The sequence below is a fragment of the Neomonachus schauinslandi genome, chromosome 15 (assembly GCF_002201575.2).
Source record: "Neomonachus schauinslandi chromosome 15, ASM220157v2, whole genome shotgun sequence".
NCBI classification, from domain to species: domain Eukaryota; kingdom Metazoa; phylum Chordata; class Mammalia; order Carnivora; family Phocidae; genus Neomonachus; species Neomonachus schauinslandi.
In genome coordinates this window covers 59,375,696-59,403,197 of record NC_058417.1, presented here as the reverse complement: position 1 = coordinate 59,403,197, position 27,502 = coordinate 59,375,696, and the positions used below count along the sequence as shown (strand labels likewise).

Genomic DNA, 27,502 nt, shown 5'->3' with positions numbered 1-27,502 from the left:
AGATGGCACAGGGAGGGATGCCCCACAGGTCAGTCTCTGCACCCCGAGATGGCACAGACCTGAGGACACCCTGTGGGTCAGTCTCTGCACCCCGATATGGCACAGGGAGGGATGCCGCACAGGTCAGTCTCTGCACCCCGAGATGGCATAGACCTGGGGACGCCCTGTGGGTCAGTCTCTGCACCCCGAGATGGCACAGAGAGGGATGCCTCACAGGTCAGTCTCTGCACCCAGAGATGGCATAGACCTGGGGATACCGTGGGTCAGTCTCTGCACCCCGAGATGGCACAGACACAGGGACACCATCTGCACCATGAAATAGCAGTAAACACCATCCTCCAACAAAAGAACCGGAACTCCTTGGAGAAACATGAGGGAACTGCCAAACTGAATTCCAAAGTGGCCACACCATTCTATGTTCCCATCACCTGAGTGTGAGGGTTCCTGTTGCCCCACCTTCCCAACACGTGGTAAGGGCAGCCTTGTTAGTGGGTGTGCTGCATTTCCCCCAGGCTAAGGATGCTGGGCATCTTGTCCTGGGCTGACTGGCCACGATCAGAGCAAGGGTTTCTTGGTCACTGGTGGTGTTTTCAGGACCAGAGAGGTGTGTGTGTGCTGAGGGGGCCTTAGTGGAGAGGGGTAGGTTGGAAGCATGAACGGGTCCAGGTCCCTGCCTCCTACAGGGAGGGAGTAGCTGGGACGACCAGGTCAAGTCTCTGGCTCTGATTGTTACCACTGCTGCAAGCACTAGGCCACGGCGCCGTCCTTTTCAACCCGACAGTGCCAGGTGTTGCTCTGGGCACTTGGCACACACCAACTCATTAAACCCCCAGCCACCATGGGTGACCATCGAGACTCTCACTCAGGATGGTGGGAGGTGAAGCCTGCTGCATGGGGTCACACGGCTGGGGTTGGACCCCTGGCTGAGGTGAGCTGGCAGCATTAGGGGACAGGTCCTTTGCTCAGCTAGGATGTCCACTCCAGTGCCACCCTGAGGCAGGGTAGAAGGTGAACACAGCCCTGCGCAGGGGGCCTGGAGAGGAAGCTGGGGGAGGCGCCTCTTGGGGTCTGCAGTGCACTCCACCTAGCTCTGCTACGGCCGGCTGCCTAGGTTCTCACAGGGCCAGAGGCTGCCCCAAGGGGGTCCTGTCCTCCAGCCCCAGACACCAGGAGCATGTGGGGTGGGGAGCAAGGTTTGAAATACTGAGCCAGCAGAGTGCAGCACCCCCCCCCCCAACATCAGATGTCCCAACTGAGCAAGGGTCCTATTCCATGAATGTAGGTCGGATGGGAGCACGCTCATGTAGGAACATGTTCTGCACAAGTAGCCCCCATCATCCCAGCAGATGTTTTCCCTTTTCAGTGTCTCCGAATGCTTGTGCTGTGCGGCTCCGCTCGTAAGCACACAGCGGGAGGAGTCGTCTTGGCGAGCCAGCGCAGACCACATCTTAGCGGTCTGAGGCCTCCTGTCCAATGTCTGCAAGTTGCAGAAGAAATAACACTCAAACTGGTAACAACACAGCAAAGGGGCCTAAAGGAAGCAAGGTGTCCCAGTGTCAGAACTCCCCGCACTCACACGAGCCGCTGCATGTGCTGTGTGGTTATTCGGTCATACCCGTCACAGAGCCCAACACCGCAGAGGGGCAATTTTCAAATGCATTTGAGTTGCGGTGTTTGCCTTAAGTGCAGACTAACTATGCATACTTTAAAATACTGACCACAGGAAATCCAAATACAACCAGAAGGAAATATGTTACTGAAAGGAAAAGCTGAAATGAGAAGTCTGGTAGACACTTCAAAAAATCAAGTGTATCACAATGGAAACCAAAAGCACTAATGGTCAAAATCACGAAAGCAAAGAATCATGATAGCTAAGAAAATACGGATAATGGAAATAACACAGAAATGAAAGATATTCTGAGAACCAGGACACTCCTAAACAGGACGCGAGAAAGCAGAAGGAAAGAAAAGCAGGAGGAGGGGTGCCTGGGTGGCCCAGTCGGTGAAGCGTCTGCCTTCGGCTCAGGTCGTGATCCCGCGCCCCGGGGTCGAGCCCCGCGTCGGGCTCCCTGCTCGGCGGGGAGCCTGCCTCTCCCGCTCCCTCCGCTCCTTCCCCTGCTTGTGCACCCTCAAATACACAGATCAGAGAAACGTTTCGTTAACTGTACGGATCCTGTGGCGTTTATCCGCTTTGTACAATGTGCGGTTTATCACCTTTCTTACTCTAATCCACCTCACCTTCACAACTAGTTCTGTTTTTCACCAACAGGGTGCTCCGGAGCGCACAGGCCTGAGGCCCCGCCCACCCTGCGCTGGCCCCCGCCCTCCCGGACCCTGACCCGCGGTGGGCGAGGCTCCCACGGACCTGGCGCCGCGGACCCGTTTCGGGGGTGGGGGGAGTAAAGACGAGCAGAGTCCACGCCGCTCTGGTGGCGAAGACAGGAGTGTTGAGTCATCACGGCCCCCAGCAGAAGGTGGCCGCCCCGAAGTCGCTACGTTCCTTCCACGGCCGCGAGGGCCCAGCCGGCCCGCGTCCCCGGCCCCCGCCTAGGCCGCCCGCCCGCCCCGCCACCCCGCCACCCCGCCACCCCGCCAGACCCCTGGTCCCCGGGAGCGCGCAACGTCGCCGCGCTCCGCAACGCCACACCGTCGAGTGCGCACGCGCCAACGTACGCGCGCCTGCGAGGGGTGGGGCGGCAGCGAGAGGACGCCGCGACACGGGCGTGCGCGGGAGCACGTGACCGGCCGCCCACGTGACGGACGACGGCCGGGCGGGGCGTGGCGCCTGTGTAGGGGTTGGGTCGTGAGACGGGCTGGGCCGGCGAGTCCGAGGGTGCGCGGTGGCAGACGCGGGCCGTGTCGGGGGCCCGGGATGAATAAAAGGGCTCCTGCCTGCCAGGGGGACGTGGCTTGGCGCCGACAGCGGCGCGAGCTCCTCCTCGGCGACTGGGCGACCTCACTGGCTGCGCCCCTGTACCCTCGCTCGCAGGACGGTCCCGAGATGGGCTCGGACGCCCCTTCCTGGGGTCGCTGCCTGGCCCTCACTGTGACGCGCGTGGTGTGACCACGAGCGGCGTCGCCCGGGCTGCGGGGACGGTGGGGTCCACGAGCCCAGGTCCGGAGTTAGGGTCTGTTCCGACGTGGCCTCGCGCGTCTCCTGCAGGGAAAGCATCAGCGAGGTCACCTGCCTTTCGGGTGGCTGGCCGTCGCCCCCCGCGCCCCCACAGCCACTACTGGGGTTTACAGGTGGCCGCTCAGTCATGTAAGCAGGCGCTAGGGCGTCCTTCCTTGTCCCCAGGCCGATTTGGTCCAAGGGTTAATCAACCGTCACTGGGATGGCAGGAGAAAGGGTCTGACGGACATCTGTAGGTTATCTCGTCCACCTGATTGAGCCATTTCCACAGTGGAGACCTTTTGACGAGTTTTCCGGTGGAACTGAATCTTCTCAAATTCTGGGCCCCTTCCAGGAAGTCCGTCCACGCACTTACTTCATCAGCAAGGCTCTCTGACACCAAGGCTCTCTGACACCAATCCTCGAGTCCCTGCACCAGGGCTTCCATACAATGTGCTGCTCGGTGGGGTTGCCCTGTCTTGTCCTGAGGCCACCTTCCCGTCTCTAACTGATCCGTATGCCTGGATTTATCAGGCTCGGACAATATCCTCAAGACCCTGTGGTGGAGGTTCAGGCACAGCACAGCCTCACAGGGTGAGGGGAGCCTCACCCCCTGTGGCAACTGCCAGCCCATCTTGATGGCTGCTCCTTGTGCCCTGCTGGGTGTGTCATCAATGCTGTGGAAGTCCCTGACAGCTGGCTTTGCCCAGGCCTCCACTTCAGGTCCTCCTTCACCCTCACTCTCCCTTCAACGCCCTTGGTGGTCGTGGTTATACACCTGAGGTTATAGTTGTCCCCCACGGTTCTGGACGTCTTATGTTTGCTTCCAGATTCACCTCTTCTCTGAGACCAACCAGGAAGCTGGAGGGCGAGAGAGCCAAGGGGCTGCAGCCAATGGGAAGCACTGGCAAGGAGATTAGAGGGGAGGGAAGAAAGGCCGAGTACTCCTCAGCACTTTCCTTCCGGCAGGTGGGCTGATACTCCACTGAGGAAGACCACTACTCCTGTCTGGTGCCCACTCCATCTGCCTCAGCACTCGCGGGGGGCAGGACCTGCTCCCTGGCCTCAGCATTCTGGCTGCCCAGTGCAGTGGCTAGCGGTGGAGTGCTTACTAGCCTCCTCTAACCCTGCTCATTGAGCTCCCTGCTGCCATGTCCTTTGAGCATCCTGGTTGACATTCACAGTTTGACCTCGGCAGTTTCAGGCTGTGTGTCTCTTTCCTGATGCTTCTGTTCACTTGCGAGAGGAGACCACTATCTACAACGGCAGGTTCCGTACATGCTTTTTACTTGAAAAGGTTCAACATGAAAGATTTTTTTTTTTTTTTTTTTGCTCAAAGGATTTATATCCAGAATGTTCTTGGGGGAATAGTTCATACTTCTTTGAAAGGGCAGGGTCTTATTTATGTTTTTTTTTTTCCCAAATTATAAAGATGAACAGCAAGGTGTCATAACACTTTAAAGCAGTTTTGTATTGGAGAAACAACTTTATAGGTCACAGAAAAGAAGTAGACCAAGAGAAGTAGAATTAAAAGAACAGTTTATTCATAATTGTGTAAATTAGGAGTCATTTTCAAATGATGGGGAGAAACATTGTTTTTGTTCCTTTCCAAAACCCAACCATCACTACCATATTACAGAACCTGCCACCACGGCCCAGGGACATGGACACTCTGGACTGTGACTGTTGTGTTTCTTGACTTTTTTGGTTTTTGTTTTTAACAGCAGAAAAGGACATGAGTTCAGAGATTTCTTTCCACAAGAAGTTGAAGGAGGGAAAACAGAAGTCCACTTTATTTGTAAATGGGCATTTGCCTTGCCCTATTCTGGCCCCTGCAGGAGCCTGCCATCCTCATCCCCCTGGCCTGGAGGGGCTGTGACCCCCAGACCTATCACAGTCAGGGCCTGGCCAGGTGGTGCCAGGGGAAGCAGAGTGGCGCAGTGGAAGCGTGCTGGGCCCATAACCCAGAGGTCGATGGATCGAAACCATCCTCTGCTACATGCTCGTCTTTTCCTGGGCGGTAGCCTGAAGACCTGTGCTGTCCCTGTCCCCCTTCCATTTCCCCATCAGGATGTGCAGGACTCATAGCTGCAGCCGGTTCCATGGTGTAATGGCCAGCACTCTGGACTCTGAATCCAGTGATCCGAGTTCAAGTCTCAGTGGGACCTGCACAACGTTTTGGTCCCCCTCCCCTTTTTATATCCTGATCCCCACTTTGGTGTCCCTTCTTCCAGGTGCGCTCAGGCCAAGGGTGGCCCCACGGTGGCCCTGATGTCTTGTGGTTCTATGGTGTAATGGTCAGCACTCTGGACTTTGAATCCAGCAATCCGAGTTCAAATCTCGGTAGAACCTGCCTCACCTGTGGCCCTTTTGTGCCCACCCCACCCCCCAAGTCCCCAGTAGTGGGCAATGCAACCCTCACCAGGACAGTCCGGTACCCTCCAGATCAGGGTCTCCTCTTTTGAGCTCATGTGGAGACCCCTGGTTACAGCCTCCATTTTACCCCACCGGCCCCTCCATGGTCACCTGTCACCTTTTCCTTGTGTGTCCACGCACCCAGGACCCCTCTTGTCCCTGAGCACTGCTGCCTGTGGCTCAGAGGACATGGTCTGGTGCAGGGAGGGTTGACCCTGAAACCTCTGCCCTCAGGGTGCACAGGGCCCCGGGACTCTTCTTGCTCCCGCTCCTAAGCACACCTCTCCAGAGACCTCCAGGTAAGGACCCTTGAGCTGGGTTGTGTGGGTGGCTCGCCAGAGCTCCTGCTCCTTCCCCAGAGGGAGCACATTAGGGATTTCCTGATCTCTGTCTTTTCAACATGCACTTCCTCTCTCTAGCTTGACTTTAAAAAAGGGAGACCAAAAGGGGCTCATACTGTCACTTTCAGGAAATGTTGAATTCCTTTTATTAGAGCAGATTTAAGAATTCTGAGTAAAGGGAGAAGAGCCTAACTCTGCATCTGCTTCCCTTGTGACCTTGGAAAGACCCTGCCCTCTTGGGATATCAGCCTCCTCATCTGTACAGTGAGGAGAGCTGGATGAGCTGGTCCCCTGGGGTTCATTCCAGCTCGCTGCACAAATGTGAGTTCAGTCCTGCCCCCCTGGGCCCCAACGTCCTCCTCATTCCCATTCTCCACTTGTCTTTGTGAAAATGGGCTCATGTCCCGCTTGGGGCCCAGGTGAGGGCCCAGAGGAGCCTAGCTCTCCACACTGGCTCACGTATTATGACAGGGGCCTATTTTGAGGCCTCCTTGGTGACATACTGCAGGTATTTCCCTATTTGTGCATAAAAAAAAAAATCTATGTTTTAACTGCCTCTCGAATCCCACTGTTTGGATGTACAATTACTTAACCATTCTCCACCAAGGAACCTCATTAGGTGTTGCAGGTTGTTTACTCTTAATGCAAATGTCCTAAAGAATGTCTTGTACTTGCCCACTGGGCACCTGTGTGTGGTGCCGCTCAGGGAAGGTTCCCAAGAGTGAAGCTGCCAGCTGCTGGGCGGGAGCCTGCCCTTCTCGCAGACACCAGTACAAACTCCTAGGTCTATGTTTATGTGTACGTGTGTGCATCTGAGTGCACAGAAGTGTGTAGACCTGTATACGTGTCTGTGTGCACGTATACGTGTGCAGGTCGATACGGGGATGTGCATGGATGTGTATTCAGTTTTCAAGTCAGTCTTCCGTCCTGGCACTTGCTCCTCGTTTTCGAAATATCTGGCTTATCCTTATTCAGAAAATAAGGTGCCAGTCTGGGGGCGCCTGGGTGGCTCAGTCGTTAAGCGTCTGCCTTCGGCTCAGGTCATGGTCCCAGATCGAGCCCCCATCGGGCTCCCTGCTCAGCGGGAAGCCCACTTCTCTGTCTCCCACTCCCCCTGCTTGTGTTCCCTCTCTCACTGCCTCTCTCTCTGTCAAATAAATAAATAAAATCTTTAAAAAAAAAAAAAAAGGTGCCAGTCTGTCCGAAAGGACCTCATACGCTCTGCTTCCCTGAACACAGGAGTTGGGGGTTCACTTGCTTTAGACAAGTGCTCTGGCCGGCTGGGAACAAAGCCAACGCCTGTGTGGAGGGAGGTGCACGTAAGTACCAAGGTTGGGCCCCCGAGCTGAGGGAGCCCATGTTGTTGGCCAAGTGGCCTCGGTTCCCTCACCTAACACATCCGACCTAGACTCAGTGTGAGTCAGTGGTCTTTCCACTGCGGACAAGTGTCCAAAGTCTGCTGCTCAGCTTCGGGCCAGCAGCTGAGGCCACAGGACAGCCTCCCGTCAGCGGCACCACCTGAGAGCCTGCGACAGGCAGTGCCCTCGCTCCACACCCTCGGCCAGCATCAAACTGATGGTGTAGGCAACGGGCGTTCCGTTCCTCACTCATGCGGAGCTGAAGAGGAGGGACCGGTGTCTACACTGGCGGCAACTGGCCCAAGCTCTAAGGCCAGGTGGAAATGGCATTAAAAATCTGGGCTCTGATATGGTCCAGAGCAGGGCACTGGAGGGCAGAGCTATTCGCCACGATGGCCAACACGCACGCAAACCTGCTGGACACGTTCCCGGTCTGCTAGGTGGTGACTCGGGAGTACCGTAGCCCTGATAACAGCATGTCTATGGAGTGGACGCTGGGTGTGATGTCAATCTGGGCTTACCCTGTCCTCCTCCTCACACTGGGACCCACTGCTCACTAGCAGACACGCTGTGGGCATCAGCCCAGCCTGGCCATGGGGCCGCCCCCTCTTCTCTGCACATTTGGCTGGAGCCAGGACGAAGGTGGCCATGACCCAAGATGAGCTACGGAGGAGACCCAGCACCCCGGGCGATAACCCCCGGTCTGTCAGGCTCTGGCCACCGGAGGTCTTCGCTGGAGCTGGAAGGGGCTGCTTTTGAAGCAAGAGGAACTGACCGCACACTTGGCTGGTGGCTTTGTAGGCCCACTGAGGAGACACAGGAGGACAGCTCTCCTGCTCTGAGCCAGCTGTTGACTGGAGAAGTGCGAGGTGAGGTGAGGGAGGGCGCGCCCCATGTGACACCCTGGCCCCTGGCTGAGAGGAGCAGCAGGTTCACGGATTCTCCACACACAGACCCACTCTTCACCTGTTTATTCCATAATCAGCTACCGTAGAGGATGAACCCGATTATGAACAGACTGAAAGAAATACACGGTTTCACACAATACCCAGCTATCACCCCGACAGGTACACTGGTACGACACGGTACAGAACACGATGAGGGGAATGGAGCCCGCGGAGGCTTTACGGCATGGAGGGTTCAAGAGGAGCATCATCACTCGTGTCGACAAAATCCAAGTGCTTTGAAAATCCAACTCCAGGCCGCTGGCAGAGGTCTCTCATTTCAAGGACACGCGCTGACGTGGAGCGCCATGATTCCGTACATTTCTGGCTGCTTGCAAGCCCTGTCTGTGGGTCAACTGCTTTCCCTCTTCCTCCTTAAGGTGCGCTCACAGGAGCAGCACGGGCTGCAGGAGGAGAGCCCCTCAAGAAGCACAGGCTGGGGGAGGTGTGACCGCAGCAGATCAGGAGGGACGGAGGTGACCACCTCTCGATCGCACGGCCTGGCTTACATGGGTAGCCCACCTCTGTCCTTCCGTCTGTAGGTACCTGGCAGCCTTGCCAGGCCTCCCCGCCTCAAGGTGAGTCCACCTCAGTGGCTGAATGAACAGGTGCGTGTCTGGGGCCTACAGCAGCAGCACCCACAGGGCCCCCAGGTCGGTGGTCTGGTCCCAGGAGGGGCTGCCGCCTGCCGCTCTCTGGCAGCCCAGCAGTGAGAGACGTGGACCACTGTGGCCAGAAAACCTGGAAACCCAGATTTGTGTACCAGCCCCCGATTCCAAAAGGATGCAACTGACTCACATTCTGGCAAAAACATTTCAGGAGAAATGTAAGTGGGTAAAAATAAGAGCCGATTGGGGCAGACTGTGGACTGCGGCCCCACATGCCCTGCAGCGGCCCGCCTCCTGTCATCTCCTCACGTGATCTGAGGCACATGAACCCGAACTTCTGGGGTCCTAGCTCTTCACAGGACACTTTTTGGATTTTTTTTAGGCCTAAAAGATGATAGTTTGTCTTCACTCTTGTTCTTTGGGATATTTTTCAGTCTTAAGATAAAAGAATACTTAAATTGGGGCAATCCTCCTCTCATGTCAAAATATTCCAGTCGCACACGTCACGAAGACATAGCACCACATCAAACAGTGAGGGAGCCCCCAGCAAACAGGGGTAGAGAATTCTGAAAACCAAGGTAGCAGCTGAGAAGCCGAGCGGTTTCCCTGCAGTGTGTCTGATGCCCTCGCTCAGCCGCGCCTCCCTCCCCGGGCAGCTGACGGAGCCTGCCTCCCGGCCAGGTCAACCTTTACCACTTGATGTCTCGGCTGACCGCAGGGAGCCCTGGGCCCTGGTACATGGTGTGCAGGGCCTCCTGGACTCTGGGGGAGTCGGCCCCGTCCAGCCACTCCTGGTACAGCTCCTGCACATGGGCGCTGGTCTCAGGGAGCCGCACAGGGACGTCCGCGTAGATGCCTTCCATCTGCCGCAGCAGCGCCTTGTCTGCACGCCCATCCTCGGTCTGGGCTTGGCCTCTGCCGTTTAAACACCCTGAAAGACAAGCAGGGACCTTATGCTTTGCCTCCGTTCGCTTTAAAGGGCATGGTTCTCCTGGGTGGCTCAGTTGGTTAAGCGACTGCCTTCGGCTCAGGTCATGATCCTGGAGTCCCTGGATCGAGTCCCGCATCGGGCTCCCTGCTCGGCAGGGAGTCTGCTTCTCCCTCTGACCCTCCTCCCTCTCATGCTCTCTGTATCTCATTCTCTCTGTCTCAAATAAATAAATAAAATCTTAAAAAAAAAAAAAAAAAAAGGGCATGGTTCTGGAGCAGGAAAGGAACAGCAGTGGTGTGCAGCACCGTGGGACCAGAGCCTGGAGCTGACTCTGGACGTGTGGGCCCCGAGGCCTCAAGAACCCCAGGCTCCCTTACGCTTCCGATTCCTACCTACATACCTTATCCAGGAAACGTTTTTTTACCTAAAAGTGAAGTAAGCTGCCAGCCTCTAGAACTGGCTGGCTGTGTACGCAGATCTGGACTTCCAGAAGAGCAGGAAGACTGCGAACGGGAAGCCACACCACTAGCGTCTCATAAAGCCTCTGGGCGTGGGTCCCCAACTGGGCGGGACTGGGGAGGGGGCGGGGACCCACGACCCTGCACCAGAGCCCATGCGCCCGGGCACCACAGCCTGGATAAAGGGTCCAACTCCCACGTCCTGGTGCTGTTTACTCCCGAATGTATTAAATAATGTCATGATTTATACGGTTAAGTTGATTTAAAAGCATTTGTAGCAAACTGCCACCCTGGCCAAGGCCCTCTCCACTTGTCCCTTGGCAGTACCCACCAGCTGCGCTTTTTTTTAAAAAGATTTTATTATTTTACTTTTTAAAAAGATTTTATTTATTCATTTGAGAGAGAAAGAGTGAGAGAGAGAAAGCATGAGCGAGAGGGAGTGGCAGAGGGAGAAGGAGGCTCCCCCCTGAGCAGGGAGCCCGACGCGGGGCTCGATCCCAGGACCCTGGGATCATGACCTGAGCCGAAGGCAGACGCTTCACCCACTGAGCCACCCAGGCGTCCCTCCACCCAGCTGCACTTTTGATCTCAAATCTCGAAGACACTCAGCCATGGCAGGTGACTCCGCTCACTTTCCCAGGGAGCCCACTCTCCCAAGGTCTGCTCCTGTCCTCAGACCCCTGGCCCCCGCTCCCCCGCTGTTAGGGCACAGGTGAGCCTGCCCGGCCCCCACCCGTGGCTCAGGGGAGCTGGACATCCTACCCCCTCCACCGCAGACCCAGCTCACCACTGCCTCCTCATCCTCACTGTGTCAGTTCCTCCACACCCCCACATGCCCTCCCCTGAAGCCGGCAGGTTTTCGCCAGCACCCCGGCCGTGCCTCCTCTCCTTAGGCAGGCTTGAATCTTGTGGGCCTTCCCCATTAAGTAGGGCACAGGTGGCCCCACAGCCACCTGGAGACCATAGCATCCTCTCCCCGGACACCCATACCTCCTCCACCAGCAAGTCCCTGGCCTCTGCTGTGGGACCCTGCCCTGGTGCCTCTCGTTGGTCTTCCCCACCGCCCCCGCCCAATCCATCACTCAGGACAGAACCTGGCTACAGGCGGGGCCATCTGAACCAAGATGAGGCTCTCAGCTGGTGCCACCCGAGCAGCGGCTCTTCTCTGGGACTCTGTCCCCAGGGACGTTCTAAGGGGACACCTAGCTCTTCTGCTATGTGGTAAGGGGAGGAGAGGGACCACTGTGTCACAACCACCAGCGCAGCACCCACAGTCCCACAAAGCTGTCAGAACCGAGGAAGGCCTGGGGTAGCCCACGAGGGCCTGCTTCCTCAGGGTCTGTGGGGGCAGTGTGGCCCAGACCCCGCGTCTTACCCCCAGGGCAGGCGAGCACCTCCACGAAGTGGTACGGGAACCTGCCCTTCTTCAGTTTCAGAACCACGTTCTGGATGTTTCGAAAGCCGTACGCAGCAGCGAAGCGTAACAGAACCTCCCCGTTCTTTTCAAGGGTGACCTCCTGGAAGTCTTTGTTTCTGTAAGATGAACACAGTGGATTTTTTTTTTTTTTAAGATTTTATTTATTTATTTGACAGAGAGAGACACAGCGAGAGAGGGAACACAAGCAGGGGGAGTGGGAGAGGGAGAAGCCGGCTTCCCACCAAGCAGGGAGCCCGATGGGGGCTCGATCCCAGGACCCTGGGATCATGACCTGAGCCGAAGGCAGATGCTTAACGACTGAGCCACCCAGGCGTCCCTTGACTTTGTCTTTTTTTTTTTTTTTTTAAGATTTTATTTATTTATTTGACAGAGAGAGAGAGAGGGAACACAAGCAGGGGGAGTGGGAGAGGGAGAAGCAGGCCTCCTGCGGAGCAGGGAGCCCGATGTGGGGCTTGATCCCAGGAGCCTGGGACCACGACTTGAGCCAAAGGCAGACGCTCAGACTGAGCCACCCCGGCGCCCCTGGATTTTTTTTTTTTTAAGATTTTTATTTTAATTGAGACACACACAGAGAGAGAGTGCACAAGCAAGGAGGAGGGGCAGAGGCAGAGAGAGAGGGAGAAACGGGCTTCCCGCTGAGCAGGGAGCCCAACTCGGGGCTTGATCCCAGGACCCCGCGATTATGACCTGAGCTGAAGGCAGACGCTCAACGACTGAGCCCCCCAGGCGCCCCAACAAAGTGATTTTAATCTGGAGTCCTTCCTCTACGGCTGACTATCATTTTCTAATCTAAGTTTGAAGTGTTAGCAAAATGAAAGACCTGAATGAAAACAAGGCTTTTTGGTCTTGGCTATTCTAAGCCCTATAAATGAGACAGCCCCCCACCCCAGCTCACACACGCGCGCATGCCCCCGGCTTTGGGCAGTGTGCCCGACAGCAGTGCTGACCGCACAGGCAGACCTCAGGGTACGGTAGGTGACCTCGCCCACGTCCTCGTCAAACAGCTGCTTGGCCGCGTGCCTGAAGACGTGCGCCAGGTACCCGTCGGAGCTGGCTCCGTCATGGCGCCTCACCTCTTCCTCCTTCAGGCCTCCAAACCTTGCCAGGCGGAAGAGCAACAGCAAGAAGGAGTCAGACTGCCACAGGCTTAGGATCCCCCACGAAAAGAGAAATTCTGTACAGATATTTAGACTTCAGGCAAGGATCTCATGTTACTGAGTTTTAAAGATCAGCACAGCAGTCATCCGTGACCCCCGATGCCGAAGCAGCCGCTGAAGCCCCACTCCGTGCGCGTGGCTGGCTACTCCTTGTCTGCTGCACCATCAGCGCGTCCCCCAGACCTCGACACCTGGGACACTTGGGACCGAGCTGGGAATCTGAGGGCCACCGAGAGCGTGTGCACGCGCCCCAGTGGGGACAAGAACAAGCACAGGCTCAGGCCACAGGCACTGAAGCGCCTTCAATTCTATACACCTCAGGGCAGCCTTCCACAAAAGGGCTGTGACTGCCGAGCAGCCCACACTCGCCCTGCGCGGAGCCCAAGACACGCATGTGGTGGGAGTGCTGGTCATCGGTGAAGATTACCAGGACAGCAGAACGCGGGCCTGCTGTTCCTGGTGCAAAGGGACCCGAGGGAGCCGCTTTTCCCCAGAGATGACCCAGCCTCAGGCAGGTCCAGACACACAATGCCAGGGACCCATGGAATTCAGAAGTGGAGGGTGCGGACGGGTAAACATCCCTACGGAAACCCAACTCCCCACACCCCCAGTCGGTGGCACTGCACACAAGGGCCCCGCTCATGTTCCACTGGAGAGCTGGGAAGATGGCCTAGGGTTGTGGTGGGGGCCGAGCCGCAACACAGCAAGTGGCAACCCCAGGTCAGGGGGCCCCCCACACCCCCATCTCTCTGCCGCCCACGGCCTCATCATGAAGGAGGGAGGCCACCGACAAGGTGCCCCTGCCTGCAAAAGTCACTTACAGAGTGTCAACGGCAGCGTCTTTCACTGCGAGGTCACTTTGCTCCATCATCTGAACGATTTCACCTACAGACAAAGAAGAGGCGTAAGGCACCATGGAAGGACCCACCCAGCCCATGGAAGTGAGGAGGGCAGGACATCACGCTTCCTCCGGAGCTGCTTCCAAGATTATCTCCCACACAGGAGCTTCTGTTAAGGTGCCCTTGGGCACTGTCACTCTTACAGAGGGCAGCAGAACACTGATATGTGAAAAATTCTGATAAAATGTAAGAGAAGAGTCCAATTCCTCCTTCTGCTCTTGAAACAAGGGATTTTGCCAACAGTCTCTCCGTGTTTTTGTTTCTGAAGCAGAAAACTTTTGGGTATAGCTGCCTGTGGAGAGAGCACCAAGACACAGTGGCTGCATTTACATAGCGCACGGTGATGTGCACAGAGATGAACTGAGAATCAGAACCACTGTCCTACTTCCCTTTACACCAGGGTCCCCAGAAACCCTTGCTGGAGACAGCGAATGTTTACATCAACCGCCATGGCATTGCATGCACACAAGATGACTCAACATGTGAGAAAAACAGTAAAACTGATTCTGCATTCAAGACAGAGGCCTGCCTATGGTTCTCACAAAAACCCGCCATTTACCAGGTAAGCAGATGCCCTCCTGTCTCCCTTCCCCCGGGGCCTGTGTGCTGGGTGGGCCCTTCCACAGCGGTCCTCTTGCTGGAGTCTCAGGTCAGGGGACCCACGCCCAGGAGTCACTGTCCCCGAGAGCGGGCCGCCCTGCCTACACAGTGCGGGGGTCTGAAGTGCAGCCGCTCGGGGTTAGCAGACGAAAGCCACGCCTTGACGGCAGCGTTCCGCTGAGCAGCTCTTGAGGGCACCAGAGAATCATTTCCACCCCAGCACACAGAGAACCTGCTGCAGGCCCTCCGCCAGGCACACTGGACGGGGGCTGCTGGCAAAGTCACTGGAGCACCACGGGCCCCCAGCTTGACTCTAAATGAGAACACCTCACTGTGTTGCCAGGTGCATGTTTGCTGTCGGCAGGGTCTCCGTCTCATATGGGACTTCTCCATGCTGTGCGAGCGCTGCCCCCTCCACTTCCCTGCAGTCAAGCCCTCGGGGGTCCTGTCGTGACCTCAGAGGACGACCGGCCAGAGGCCCCAGTCGTACCCAGCCCGCCCACCCCTCACCTGAGGTTAGTACGCAGTCAGCACCCCGGGAGCCGTGGGAAGCCATGGGAAAGTCTTCTCGAAGTGCCTCCAGTTTCTTATCGTAGCAAGGAGCCACAGTAACATGGAAAATCTTGTCGGGGGACAGGTTCTGGGGAGAAAGAGCAAACCCTGCTTGGGGCTGTGGGGAAGTGAGGAGGGGCAGCTGAAAGCTGGTGCCCACAACTCCCCCAACCCTGACCAAGGTGCCTTCTCACGTGCTGAGGCCACTGTGGATCTGAGCCCAGCCTCCTGCAGACCAAGCTGCGACCTGCGCTCGCAGCCGCACCATCGCCCACCTCGGGGCCAAGCCACCCAGAGCCCGGAAGGTCCAGCAGCCTGAGACGCCGGGGAAGAGCTCAGAGAGCTGAACCAGCTTCCTCCCCCCAGACCTATGCACACGCTGACCAAACACCATTAAGGATAAGCCACTGCTGGACAGTCGCCCGGGCTGGCTGACCCTCCAACTTTCTGGAAGCTTCCTGAGTGACACCTATTCGGGTAGGCCCTGTGGTGCCTGAGGCTGAGCTGGAATCGGCAGTCACACCAGCAGCGGGAAGTTGCCGAGCGGCCTCGGCAGAAAGGCCCTACTCGGGGCAAAGCCCGAGGACGGTGCCCAGCTGTCCCTCAGCAGGCCCACAGGACCAGTGACCCTCAAGGACTGGCACACTCCTGGATTCCCCCAACAGTGGGGGCGGGGCAAGCACGAGGGATAAAGTCCCAAAGTTCATTTTTCTGCCCCCAAAGTGAACAAGGGTGTCAAAGGCGTGTGGCTTCCTAAAACGGCTTTGGGTCTGTGGGGTCCCTATTATCGCTGTGTTCTCCAGTTTCTCCAGGGCCAGACCTCACTGGTTCCCTGGAGAGATGTATCCTCTAACCGAGGAGGACCATGGGCACTCTGGCAACTGGGGAAGCGACCACAGGAGGGGGCCACATCATGGGCGCCACTGGGGTGTCGGGGACCTCTGGAAGGAACCAGGCTTGGCCTCTGCCAGGGTTCCTGAGGCGGCCCTGGATGGCATGCAGGGGGTCTGATTGGGGGCCTGCAGTGGGGAGGGACAGCACAGGGACCAGCTAAACATGGGGTGCCACCCACAGGGGGGACCCGGGGCAGGTGAGGGACGTGGGAAGGCCTTTAGGAGCCTGGCTGGGAGTTTTCCCATCATGTGAAGGCAGAAGTGGCTAAGGGAGTCGCATGCCTACTCACTGTGGTCTGGGGGACAGGCCAGGACCCCACACAGGGCCTCCTTCACTGCAAGCATCTCCAGGGGCAAGGCCAGGGCCTCCCCTCGCCACTTACCAGGATAGAGAGTGTTTCCACTCGGTCTAGGGCCAAGACCACCCTGGATGTGCCCGGTGGGAACGTCCCCCATCTCCTAGCCCATGTGCTGCCCTGTAGGAGGTAATCAGCTTACCTGCCGTCTGGCGAAGTAATCCTTTACCAGAGAGCCCATGATCTGTTGGGGAGACTTGGCGGTGCAGAGGTGGGGGGTAACAGGGTGGCCCAGCACCCGTTCGGCGTATCGGACCCAGCCTGGGGAGAGAACGGTCCTGTCACCTCCTCACAGTGGCTTCCTTCTCCTTTCCGTCACACACAAGGAATTCTGAGCTCCCAGACCCCGTCACTCGGGGTAAAGCCAGACACCTCTTCACATGACGTCCCAGGGAATTCGTGGCACCTTGGGCCCCGAGGACCCTAGGTGCATATGCCCTAGACTGAAGATGCCCCTGCCAGCCCTTGACCAGAGAGGATGGAGTGGAAGGAAGTGAAAACTGGTACACTGGATCCCCCCAAAGAGGAGAACAAGCTCAGAGGAGCATCTTCCCAGGGCACTGGCCCCCACTCAGCTGTGCCCACTGCAGAGCTGTTCTTGTCATCAGCAGCCACAAAGCCCACCCAGCTTCACTCACCTATTGGAAGTTAACAGCCAACAACTGCCCACTTTTTAGGGCAAGGACAGAATTTCACACGCCCAGGTGACAGTGAGAAATAGCACACATGCTCTACGCCTAAGCGCACAGCCTGGTACTGAGCATTTCCTGAGCTGCCGAAGGCCGCTGTGCCCTCTGGGCTCACCCCTACTGCTGGGCGTCCAGGGGGAACAGGGGTCAGAGAAGACCTGCGGGAGCCAGAGCCTGCATCCTTCACCTCCTGGGCATGGCCTGGAGAGAGCACACGCCATGGACAGGTGTGCACACCACAGCATCACGGGGGAGCACAGAGGCAGAGTGAGAAGCTGCACACCAGACCCCAGGGACAGCCAGCTGCCTTCCCGTGACCACTCCTGGCCAGGAGAGCAGCAGGAGTGCTAGACGACGTGACAATCCCTTCTGAACAAACTCAAACCCCGTAACTATCACCTGCATGTAGGCCTGAGCGTGCACAGGAAACATCTGCGGTGACCCACAGAAGCTCCTAGAGAACGGTCCCTGGAGGAACTCTCTGGTTTTTTTATTACCCTATGATGTATTACTTGTTTCAGGGGTACAGGTCTGTAATTCATCAGTCTTACACAATTCACAGCATTCACCATGGAGGGACTCTCCTTATCCCTTGCCTCCCAACATTAAAAACAAAAAACTGCCAAAAACAGTGGGCCTTTGGGGGCCCAAGGCCCCACACACCGCGAGTCTGGCCTGGCAAGGCCTCGCCCACCCCGGCCTTAGTACCAGGCTGGCACCTCCAGACGCGGCTCTCTGGCAGATGGCATCTCTGTGCTGCAGGCAAGCTGCTGTGGGCTGGCCAGGGGCACCACACAGCAGGCAACGTTTAGCAGGAGGTAAGGGCTGGGGCCCAGGGAGGATGCCCAGCCTGCGGGGCAGAGGACCGAGCAGGGACGGGGAGGAGGAACCAGGGTCCCAGGGCCCCTGGCGCCCTGCATCTGAAACCAGACAGGTTAGCACTTTCCTGAGGAAACCTCTGATCAGGAACTTGTTACTGAACGCTGCCCAGGGGCAGACACACCGGCCTGTGGCCTGGACAGCCCCTGCTGGCTCCCATGGAGACACGAGAACGGAGAAGTGACCGTGGGCTTCACAGCAGCATGGGGATGACAACAGCACCCACGTCCTACCTGGGCGCTGGCCCTTCCCTGTAGAACTGCAGACTGCCCCCTCCCCCGGGCCACCACTGACGGGACGGGACAAGAGGGGACGTGCTTGGAGAAGTGGCCTGGCACGAGGCACCCAGGAGCTCTGCAGCGGTACACCCCACAGGCGACATCCCTCAGTGTGTGGGCAGCAAGCACACCCTAAGACCTAGGAGCCCCGCATGAGAAAGCCATGCCCAGCGAGCCAGCACAGGACTGCCCACAGCCCTGATTCTATCTGCCAGGTCAGATCATCTGACCTTGATGTTGCTTTCATCTCTTTACCCTGTCATAGGGAAGCAAAAAGGACAATGCTGATTGTAGACAAGGTTTAGTTTTGAACCAAATCTCACCTCATGTCCCTGAACTTGAGAGATGACATGAACCTGAACTAGTCAGAGTTCTGACATACTTGGGTATAAAGAACTCCTGAGGGAAAGTGCATCATCATCTAGGAAGAACATTCTAGAAGCTCCAAACCTACACACGAACAGACTTGAAGAGCTCAGGACCCTGGATGCAGCAAGTATCAGGCCAGATGCGGGGGGGTAGGGGGCGGAGGTGGCCAGTGTGCACCAAGCAGGGGCTGAGTGAGGTGGGGGGCTCTGGGGTGGACCTGCTGGGGTCCCCACCAGCACTCCACTCCCTCCTGGTCTAGGACGCCCAGTGTGTTGGGCCTGTGACCTCTGACCTCACCCATCTCTGCTCCTGCCCCTAACGCAGACCCGTGAGAAATGGTGCCTCTGGCCCACGGAGGCGCGGCAACTGGCCCTGGGCGCTCACCTGGACAGGCGGAGGTGAGCATGGGCAGCGCTGGCTCTTCCTTGCTGTGCTGCTGGTATCGACGCACGAATTCTTTCTGACTCTCCAGGATGCTGAAATCCGCTGCTATTGTTGTATCGAAGACATAGTGCACCCCTGCAGGAAAGAGGGCGCGTTCAGCTTCTCATCACCTAACGGAGGACCCCCTAGGAGTCTGCAGACTCCACAGCACTCCCGAGCTCTGTGCCTCCCTCTCACCTCCTTTGCACCACCAACGGCATAAGTCCAGGACTGTGTCCTACCTTCTCCTTCAAACAATAAACGTGGATCATTTTTCATAAGAAAATATGTATGTTTTCTCTCTTGCTTCCTCTTGTCCTCTCTACGTCTACACTTACGTAAACACCTCACAGTAGCCATAAAGTTAACGGAAGATTACAAGATACCAGCAGCACTCTCTTCCAGTCAGTGGTTAGATTTCAGTCTGTGATGATCCTTGGTATCTTTAAATAAACTGGCAGCCCAAACCTTTTTTTTTTTCTTTTTAAGATTTTATTTATTTGACAAAGAGAGTACAAGCAGAGGGAGAGAGAGGGAGAAGCAGGTTCCCTGCTGAGCAAGGAGCCCGATGTGGGACTCGATCCCAGGACCCTGGGATCATGACCTGGGCCGAAGGCAGCCGCCTAACCAACTGAGCCACCCAGGCGTCCCCAGCCCAAACCTTTCTGATGGCCATAATTTTTATGCTGATTTGTAACTAGCTATCTTTTTTTCTTCTTTTTTAAGCTTTTAGCATTTTTAAAAAAAGATTTATTTGAGAGAGAGTGTGCAAGCAGGGGGAGGGGCAAAGCGAGAGGGAGAAGCAGACTCTGCACTGAGCACAGAGTCCGACGTGGAGCTTACTCCCAGGACCCTGAGATCATGACCTGAGCCGAAATCAAGAGTTGGAGGCTTAACTGACTATCCCACCCAGGTGCCTCTTTTTAGCTGTCTTTTAAAAATAAATTTTTTTAATATTGGCACATAAGCCTGAAACAAAACATATACTTTTAATAATTTTAACAAAGTAGATTAAATAATCTGCAGCCAGATAATTTTTCTTTTTTCTTGTTTTTTTTTTTTTTTTTTTTAAAGATTTTATTTATTTATTTGAGAGAGAGAGAATGAGAGACAGAGAGCATGAGAGGGAGGAGGGTCAGAGGGAGAAGCAGACTCCCTGCCGAGCAGGGAGCCCGATGCAGGACTCGATCCCAGGACTCGAGGATCATGACCTGAGCCGAAGGCAGTTGCTTAACCAACTGAGCCACCCAGGCGCCCCCAGATAATTTTTCTTAAAAAGAAACATTATAATGCCTAAGTATCATCTTAAAAGTATCACCTTAAGTCAGTTTGCCTATGGATATATTTTACTAACATATAATGCCCAACTCTTTACTTTAAAAAATTCTATCCCCAAGTAGGGCCTTTCACTATGAGAAGAGAGAGTATCTAGGAACTTTGGTAAAACCTGAAGCTTTTTCAGATCACGAGCATGAAGGAATGACTACACCCATGCTCATAGCTGTGGCCTAGTTTGGTAGCAGGTGGTGCGTGGAGAAACCAGTCCACGCCAAGTGCTCTAAGGAGCAGGTGTTTATTCCAAGTGTCACCTTATTTTATTAGTAATCCCCCACGTGTTTAGGTCTTTAAAAGCCACTGCAGGGTGCCTGGGTGGCTCAGTTGGTTAAGCATTTGACTCTTGGTTTTGGCTCAGGTCATGATCTCAGGGTCCTGGGATCAAGCCCCATGTTGGGCTCTGTGCTTAGTAGGGAGTCTGCTTGGGATTCCCTCTCCCTCTGGCCCTCCCCCGGCTGACGTGCTTGCACAAACACTCTCTCTAAAATCAATCAATCAATCTTAAAAAAAAGAAGCCACTGGGCACCTGGGTGGCTCAGTCGGTTAAGCGTCTGCCTTCGGCTCAGGTCATAATCCCAGGGTCCTGGGATGGAGCCCTGTGTTGGGCTCCCTGCTCTGCGGGGAGTCTGCTTCTCCCTCTGCCTCTCTCTCTCTTTCTCCCTCTGTCTCTCATGAATAAATGAATAAAATCTTTAAAAAAAAAAAAAAAAAAAAAAAGAAGCCACTGCAGAAAAATCGAAGCTCATGTTGAAGAATGCCTCCAGTTCTCCTCTCCTGAGCCCGCCTGGTGGTCGTGTGCGTGAGGACACCCCGGGGGGCAGACCCTCCACAGAGGGTGGGGTGGGGTGGGGGCTCGGGGTTGAGCAGTCCAACAACAGTGGATGACACAGAAGCCTTCTCATCGCTACTTTGGATGGTACCATTCCAGCTCATTCACATTTGAGCTCTTGGGCATATTTGAGAGGGACTATGTTCCTTTTTTGTGCACAGGAGACAGCCCACTCCCTCCCTGCTCTGCTCTTCAGAGAGCATCCTGGGAAACCAGATGCCGGTCATCTTGCAGACGTGATGCTCTATCACATGCCCTCCATGGGCCCTGGGAGCCGGGGCGAGACCATAATCCTCAGCGAGCGCAGGAGCCTCCTACTGTCCCCACCACCCCATCACCTGCTGCTCCTGGAGGGCCAGCCACAGACATCACACAACACTCGTCTGCACAGCAAGGGGGTGAGGGACGCCTGCCTATCGCGGGTCAGAGGTAGGTCCTCTTACGTTTCTTGAGGTGCTTGTGGAAGTCTGGTCTAGGCTGTGCCCCTGGGAGCCGAACTCTGGAGACACAAAGCGCAGCTGTAAGCTGGCCTTGTAGACTCACAACAATATCAAGGTGCCTCACCAAGACTTTTGAGGAAGCCGCAGAGTCTTCTAGATGCATCAGTCACACTGAGGCGGAATTTGGCAGCAAAGTAAGGCAGAGACTGAGGACACACGGACACGACCAGCACCTTGTGCTGTGAGGTATCACATTTCTGGGAGAAACAGAGAAGAGCGTCACACGTGTGGTGCATACAGAGTGAAGTAAGACACCATGATGAAAAACCCAGTCACACAGAACGAGTAAGTGCTCTATGAGAACACTGATAAAATACACGTGCACTAGCAAGTATAATTAAGGAAACGGAAAAAAAATTAGGATTAAAAAGTGTGACATCCCAAGAGATTTTGTCAATTTTTAAAAACAATACTCTTATCAATAAATGCGAATACCTGAATGAAAGTGGATAATTTTAAAGGAAAAAAAATTACAATATTGGCCCATAAATAACTGAAATGACCCAATAACAATTTAAAAATACACACACACCAATATGTTTCAATTAGAACAAAATACATACACACTGAAACAGTGTCCAGAGATCTATCACCAAAGAGGCCTCAGTCCCTGGTCATTCTGGCAAACTGTAGGATATATATATTTGCGTACACGTATACTTATACGTATGTATGTGTGTGTGTGTTTTGTTTTTTTAAGAAAGAAAAGAAGAAAGAACGGCGGGGTGGGCAAAGGCAGAGGGAGAGAGAGAGAAACTTAAGCAGGCTCCACATTCAGCACAGAGCCCAACGCAGAGCTCGATCTCATGACCCCAAGATCATGACCAGAGCCGAAACCAAGAGTCAGACGCTTAACTGACCGAGCCACCCAGGCTCCCCAAATTGTAGGATATTTTTAAGGAGTGGATCATTCTCACCTTCTATAAACTGTTCTAAAAAATATTGTGTGGGATGCCTGGGTGGCTCAGTCGGTTAAGCGTCTGCCTTCGGCTCAGGTCATGACCCCAGGGTCCTGGGATCGAGCCCCACATCGGGCTCCCTGCTCGGTGGGGAGCCTGTTTCTCCCTCTCCCTGCCACTCTCCCTGCTTGTGCTCATTCTCTCTGACAAATAAATAAAATCTTTTTAAAAAAACGCCATACAAACATGAAACCACAAGGCTATCGACATCCTGAAACCAAAATGGATACTGGTGGCTCAAGGAATCCCTGGAAAAATATGAACAATTCATCGCCAACACAATAACCCAGGAGAGCAGCACGGGCGAGGATGCTGGCATTAGAAAGTCTCCCCCGTGACCCTCTAACCTGGAGTCTAGGGCAGATACAGGATTACCATGACAGAGCTGTGTGGGTCAGACATTGTCAGCCAGTTAGTAAAGTGGAAACCCGAACGGTGGCATTTGGGGGCAAACCTTCCACCACAGGTCTGAGGATTGGTCTGGTCTCACAGCTGGGGCATGCAGGCCCAACTGGATGTGGGAAAGGCGGCGTGATTCCTGCTTCTGAATGCATCCCAACAGAAATGTGGAAGCAGGAATCGGGAGAGAGTGTGAATCGGTGGAAGCAGGAATCGGTGTGAATCCCAGCTGCTAACAGAAGAGGCAGGGCAGAGGGTGGTCTGTCCCCAGCTCCAGAAGCCAGACTCAGTGCTTCCAATCCTTTTATCTGATGCCCTGCCAGGGAGGTCTCCAGGCCTCACTCCGTTCTCACTCAAACGTCCCCTCCCCTGAGGGAGCTGCTTTGTGACCAGCAGGGGATCGGACTGAGCCCAGGGCGAAGGGCAGCAGAGCAAAGAAAGGGAAATTGCAGTGTGACTGCATGAGCAGCTGGCTCAACCAACCCAGAACCTCCCCTATGTCCAGTTTCCTGAAATAACCATTTGCTTATTCTTTATGCCAGTTTCTGTAGCTGAAATGCTGATTGGTATGCATCTCCACCAGAAGTTTCTACAAACATCTACTTAATAGTAAAACTTCCCACTGAAGTCTGAATCAAGATGTTAGTGCGGGGGGAGCTAAAGCCATTCTGTTCAGAGGAGGACAAGCAAGAGCGGGGGGGGCTGCCGCTCGCTCATGGACCTCCGGGGACCTGACCACCAGGAAGGGAAGAGACACAATGCTGACAACAGAAAGACATGTATTTCTCTCTGAAACCGTGGCCTAAAAATACTGATGTGCCAGGAACACGCCACAGGGGTGGTGGCAAACACGCACAACACTGCTTGGCTCTGTCCTCTGTGCTGGGTGCCATGTGAAGCCCACACTCCTCACGGACTCTGCCTTGCTCGGGCATATCAACTGTTACCGAGACGGCAGGGGGGAGCTCCCAGAGGCACCTGCACTGCTGCAGGCAGGGTGGGGTGTGAGAGCGCTTCCTGAGAGCAGCCGTGAGCGAGGGGCAAACGCAGGTGTGCGCTTCAGCCCCTCTGCCTCATCTGCCCTTCCTTTCACCTGTCCAAAGCTGAGGGACACAGCTCTGCAGGACAGCTGAGGGACCACAGCCTTGCCCCAGCCTGACAAGCCCATCAGACCAGAGCCCTGCCTCTGGGAACAGACTAGGGACCTCGAGTCCTACCACGTCGGTGAGGGAACGTGACCCTGGGTGGGGGGCTCTAGAGAGGGTTGACTCCAACAAGGGACATAGGGCCAGGGCCGAGGCATGTATGCTGTGCCCAGCAGAGGCTTCCATGCCGCACCTCCACCCCCCCCCCCCCCCCCCCAGCAGGAGCCCTACCTTATTAAGGTTCAGAACGCGGAAGAAGTCCTTGGCATTCTGCTGGGAAACCTGGAGCCCTTCCTCAGCAGTCACACAGCTGTCACATGCCAGGCAGTCACTCAGAAATATCTTGGCATCGGCCAACTTATGGAATTCCCCCTTCTACAAAAGAAAGATGTTTTGGTCTGATTCTTGAATAAAGACTCTAACATGTGCTTCTCTAGGGAGAATGACAGCACGAGACCAACACAGAACATGGACACCTTAGACAACACAGAGCTGGAGGGCCATAGAACACCACAATGACACCAAGGAGTCACACAGATGACAATCCAGGGTGGGAGCAGGACAGCACTGTCACATGGTGGAAGAAATCTACATTCCTGTGTCTCAGGAGCTGGCCCGGCGCCTCTCTTCCCTGTGTCCCCTTCTGTGTTGCCCTTGGGGATTCCCACTCTCAGTCTGCTCTGTACTCCCTGGTGACTCATCAAGGCCCATGGCTCCCCAAGGAAGCTGGTAGCCTGGCTTCAGGAGGTCTGAATGGGGCCCAAGAGTTTGCACTTCTAACAAGCTCCCAGGTGGGTCCAGACCTGCCACTCCGAGGGTCTGGAGCACAGGGCCTGGCACAGAGCTGGGGCCCAGCAGATAATGCTGTGCTACTCGGAGAATCCTGGCCCTCTGTCCCTGCAGAGGTGTCTGTGAGTACACTCTGCGCTGTTCCCAGGACTTCCTCCCTGCCGTGTGCTGTGCACCACACAGTCCTTCTTTCTGCAGGCTCTCCTGGGCCAGGTCTGGTCCCTCCCCACCTGTCCTGTTCCTTCTGCCCCCGTGTGCGTTCTGCAGAAGACTGTCCACTGCCTTCTCTCCAATCAGCCTCACTTCCCAAAACAGTGTCAGCTCCCCCAGCCCCCAACACCTCTCCAACCTTCACCTCCAGCGGAGCTCTTTCCTTTCCCAAGCTCCAGACCGCCATCCCACAGAGAGCTCAGTGCCTGTGGAACTCAAATTGCACTCAGCTTCCTGCACTGCATCCTCTTTCCTGCTTTTGCCACTGTGGTGGCCTGCCCAGGCCCCACCACCCCATCTCCCAGGTCCTTTCCCTCATTCTCCCCTGCTCTAGCCACCTTAAACCACCTGCCTCCATCACCCGCCCCCCCATATGATCTGTCCCCTCCCCCAGACCACTGTGTGCACCCCTCCTCTGACCTGCTCACCCTACGGGGGTGCCGCCCACTGTGCTGGCAGGACGCCTGCTGAGGCTGTGCACACACCTTATCTCTGCGTAACCACAGCCCTGGGAGAGAAGGAACCCAACTCCCCACGTCACTGATAAGGAAACTGGGGCTCCCGGGTTTAGATGTCTGTCCGAGGTGATGTGGCCAGAGGGTAGGTGTGGGAGGCGCCAGGCACTCCCTGCTTCTTCTGCCTTTGAACCCTGGGTGCCTGCCTCATCTGCTGCTTGCCAAGCCCTACAGCTGCCAGAGTGCAGAGCTGGTACGAGAGGGACTAGATCAGTTCCTGTCAGTCCAGACCTTGTGTCGGGGTCACCAGACTAAAGCGAAACCTGCTGCTATCCACGGTGCCAGCTCTCCACTAGTGAAGTCAGTACCAGTCCTTTCCAACGGAAGAGTGACCTCCCCTACCCAGTAAACTCAAACCATCACCACTAGCTAAGAGGGATTTAAACCCTCAAGAACAAAGTTAGAGAAGAAACCACTAGAAAAACAAACTTACAGGATCATGAGATTTGAATTATTTTTTAAATTACCTACCTAAACTCCCCTTTTACAGAATGAAACTTTTCATTAAAAAAGTTGGAGATTTAAATATTATACCACTATCTCTAATCAATGACTGAAGATGGTATTTTTCTTTGTTCTTCACACAGTTTGTTTTGGCTGGGTGTATTCTGAGAACACTTGCTCTTGGGCACTTCTGTCCCAAAGGTCACATGCCTAGGAATGACCACCCAGCATGCCCACGGCAAACACCACCCCCCCCCCCCCCCCCGCCCAGGGCACCACTTTAGGATCTTCTGACAGCAGTGGTGTGCCAGGGACATGAGCCCTCGAAGAGGAGAAAAACAGCCCCAGCTATTTACTCCAGGCTAATGCAAAACTGAGAAATTACTTGCCTCTCCATTCTCCTGAGCCAGACTTGGTATGTCAACTGAAGCATTCTCTTGGTCCTCGGTTTTTGTTTTCTTACTACATTCCTTGAAAAAGCAAAGGAACATAAAAAAGTACTTTTAATCTGACTCTCTCAATTTAAAAAGATGTATGTACACTCATTAACCTCATGCCCCCGCGTGCGTTCTGCAGAAGACTGTCCACTGCCTTCTCTCCAATCAGAGAGAAGCCTCATGTGTAGAAATCCTCTCTACAAAAATAAAAGTACCTGGACTTGTGGACACACATGCACACCCTCCTCTATCCTTGTCCTTGCAGTAACTGAAAACTAGCAGCAATGTGGCCTTCCACCAACAGGTAAATCAACACCGACAGCCTGGATACTTGTTATATTTAGAATATGATGAACTAGGATTATGTGTAATGCTTTGAAAATGTATCTCCGTATAATGTTAAATAAAAAAAAGAGGAAGTGATGGAATATTTACATGCTCTAATTTTCGGAAAAACAAACAAAAAATCCCCATCCCCACAATGAATGGCTCTTTACGTTATCAGCCTAGAAGCAAGTGTGGAAGGCTACCCCGGTCACTATGGTCACCCAGGTGGAGCAGAGGACCAGCCCTGTCCTTCCTACATTCCTGTTTTGTTACCATAATCATGTAAGTTGTATAAAAACTCCTCAAAAACATGTTTTGATCAGTGTTTCAATCATCCACATCAAGAACTGTGCTCGCTATGACTGCCCTGCGTGGTAACAAAAGTTAGTTTTTCTGGGTTTTTTTTTTTTTTCTTTGGCTTCAAACATATTTAGAAAGGACAAACAAGTGCACTGAGAACTGGAAAGACCAAGCATGAGCCCAAATGTAACGTGACTACAAGGCACCTGGAAACGAAACCTGACCCGCAGTAGCGCCGGCATCTGGCAGGTTCAGTGTCCGCAGCTCACCAACCACCTGCAGCCGCCCTCTACCCAGTAAAACCCCAACCAGTTGTCACACAGGAGACCAAGTCTGCGAGATGACGCGGACGCACAGGAGCCCGGAGCGGCTGATCCCGGAGACGGGGGACTGGGGGCCGGGGGACCCGGGACGGGGCCACGGCCCGCACCGCCCGCTCTGGGCACCAGGGCTCCCGGAGGTCGGTGACCGCAGGCAGCTCCGACCCCCGGCTCCGACCTCGACCCGACCTGACCTGACCCCCGGATCTCGAACAGCCCCGACCCCGGCCGGACCGACCCCCTGACCCCGAGCAGCACCGACCCTGGCAGGACTGACCCCGAGCAGCCCCGAC

The 27,502-nt window shown here is 55.2% G+C and overlaps 1 protein-coding gene and 3 non-coding genes across 5 annotated transcripts in view; 3 read left to right on the top strand and 1 right to left on the bottom strand.

Moving 5' to 3' along the window:
- Positions 1-5,038: 5,038 nt before the first annotated feature.
- TRNAM-CAU lies at positions 5,039-5,110 on the top strand. Its single transcript has one exon. It is a non-coding gene; the product is annotated as a tRNA-Met (tRNA).
- A 98-nt stretch (positions 5,111-5,208) lies between these two features.
- TRNAQ-CUG lies at positions 5,209-5,280 on the top strand. Its single transcript has one exon. It is a non-coding gene; the product is annotated as a tRNA-Gln (tRNA).
- Positions 5,281-5,392: 112 nt separating this feature from the next.
- TRNAQ-UUG lies at positions 5,393-5,464 on the top strand. The gene has a single exon. It is a non-coding gene; the product is annotated as a tRNA-Gln (tRNA).
- A 2,718-nt stretch (positions 5,465-8,182) lies between these two features.
- Positions 8,183-27,502, bottom strand: part of NARF (nuclear prelamin A recognition factor) — a 19,633-nt gene continuing 313 nt past the window's right edge. Inside the window, exons 2-11 of one of the 2 annotated variants that reach the window (XM_021680744.1) lie at positions 26,215-26,295; positions 24,099-24,242; positions 21,429-21,561; positions 18,662-18,796; positions 16,205-16,323; positions 14,772-14,901; positions 13,584-13,647; positions 12,566-12,703; positions 11,543-11,700; positions 8,183-9,709 (exon numbers count right to left, since the gene is read on the bottom strand). In XM_021680744.1, coding sequence (XP_021536419.1) covers positions 9,468-9,709; positions 11,543-11,700; positions 12,566-12,703; positions 13,584-13,647; positions 14,772-14,901; positions 16,205-16,323; positions 18,662-18,796; positions 21,429-21,561; positions 24,099-24,242; positions 26,215-26,295 — 1,344 coding nt within the window. In that variant the 3' untranslated portion in view covers positions 8,183-9,467. The remainder of the gene's footprint in view (positions 9,710-11,542; positions 11,701-12,565; positions 12,704-13,583; positions 13,648-14,771; positions 14,902-16,204; positions 16,324-18,661; positions 18,797-21,428; positions 21,562-24,098; positions 24,243-26,214; positions 26,296-27,502) is intronic. The other variant, XM_021680745.1, reaches the window with a different exon arrangement.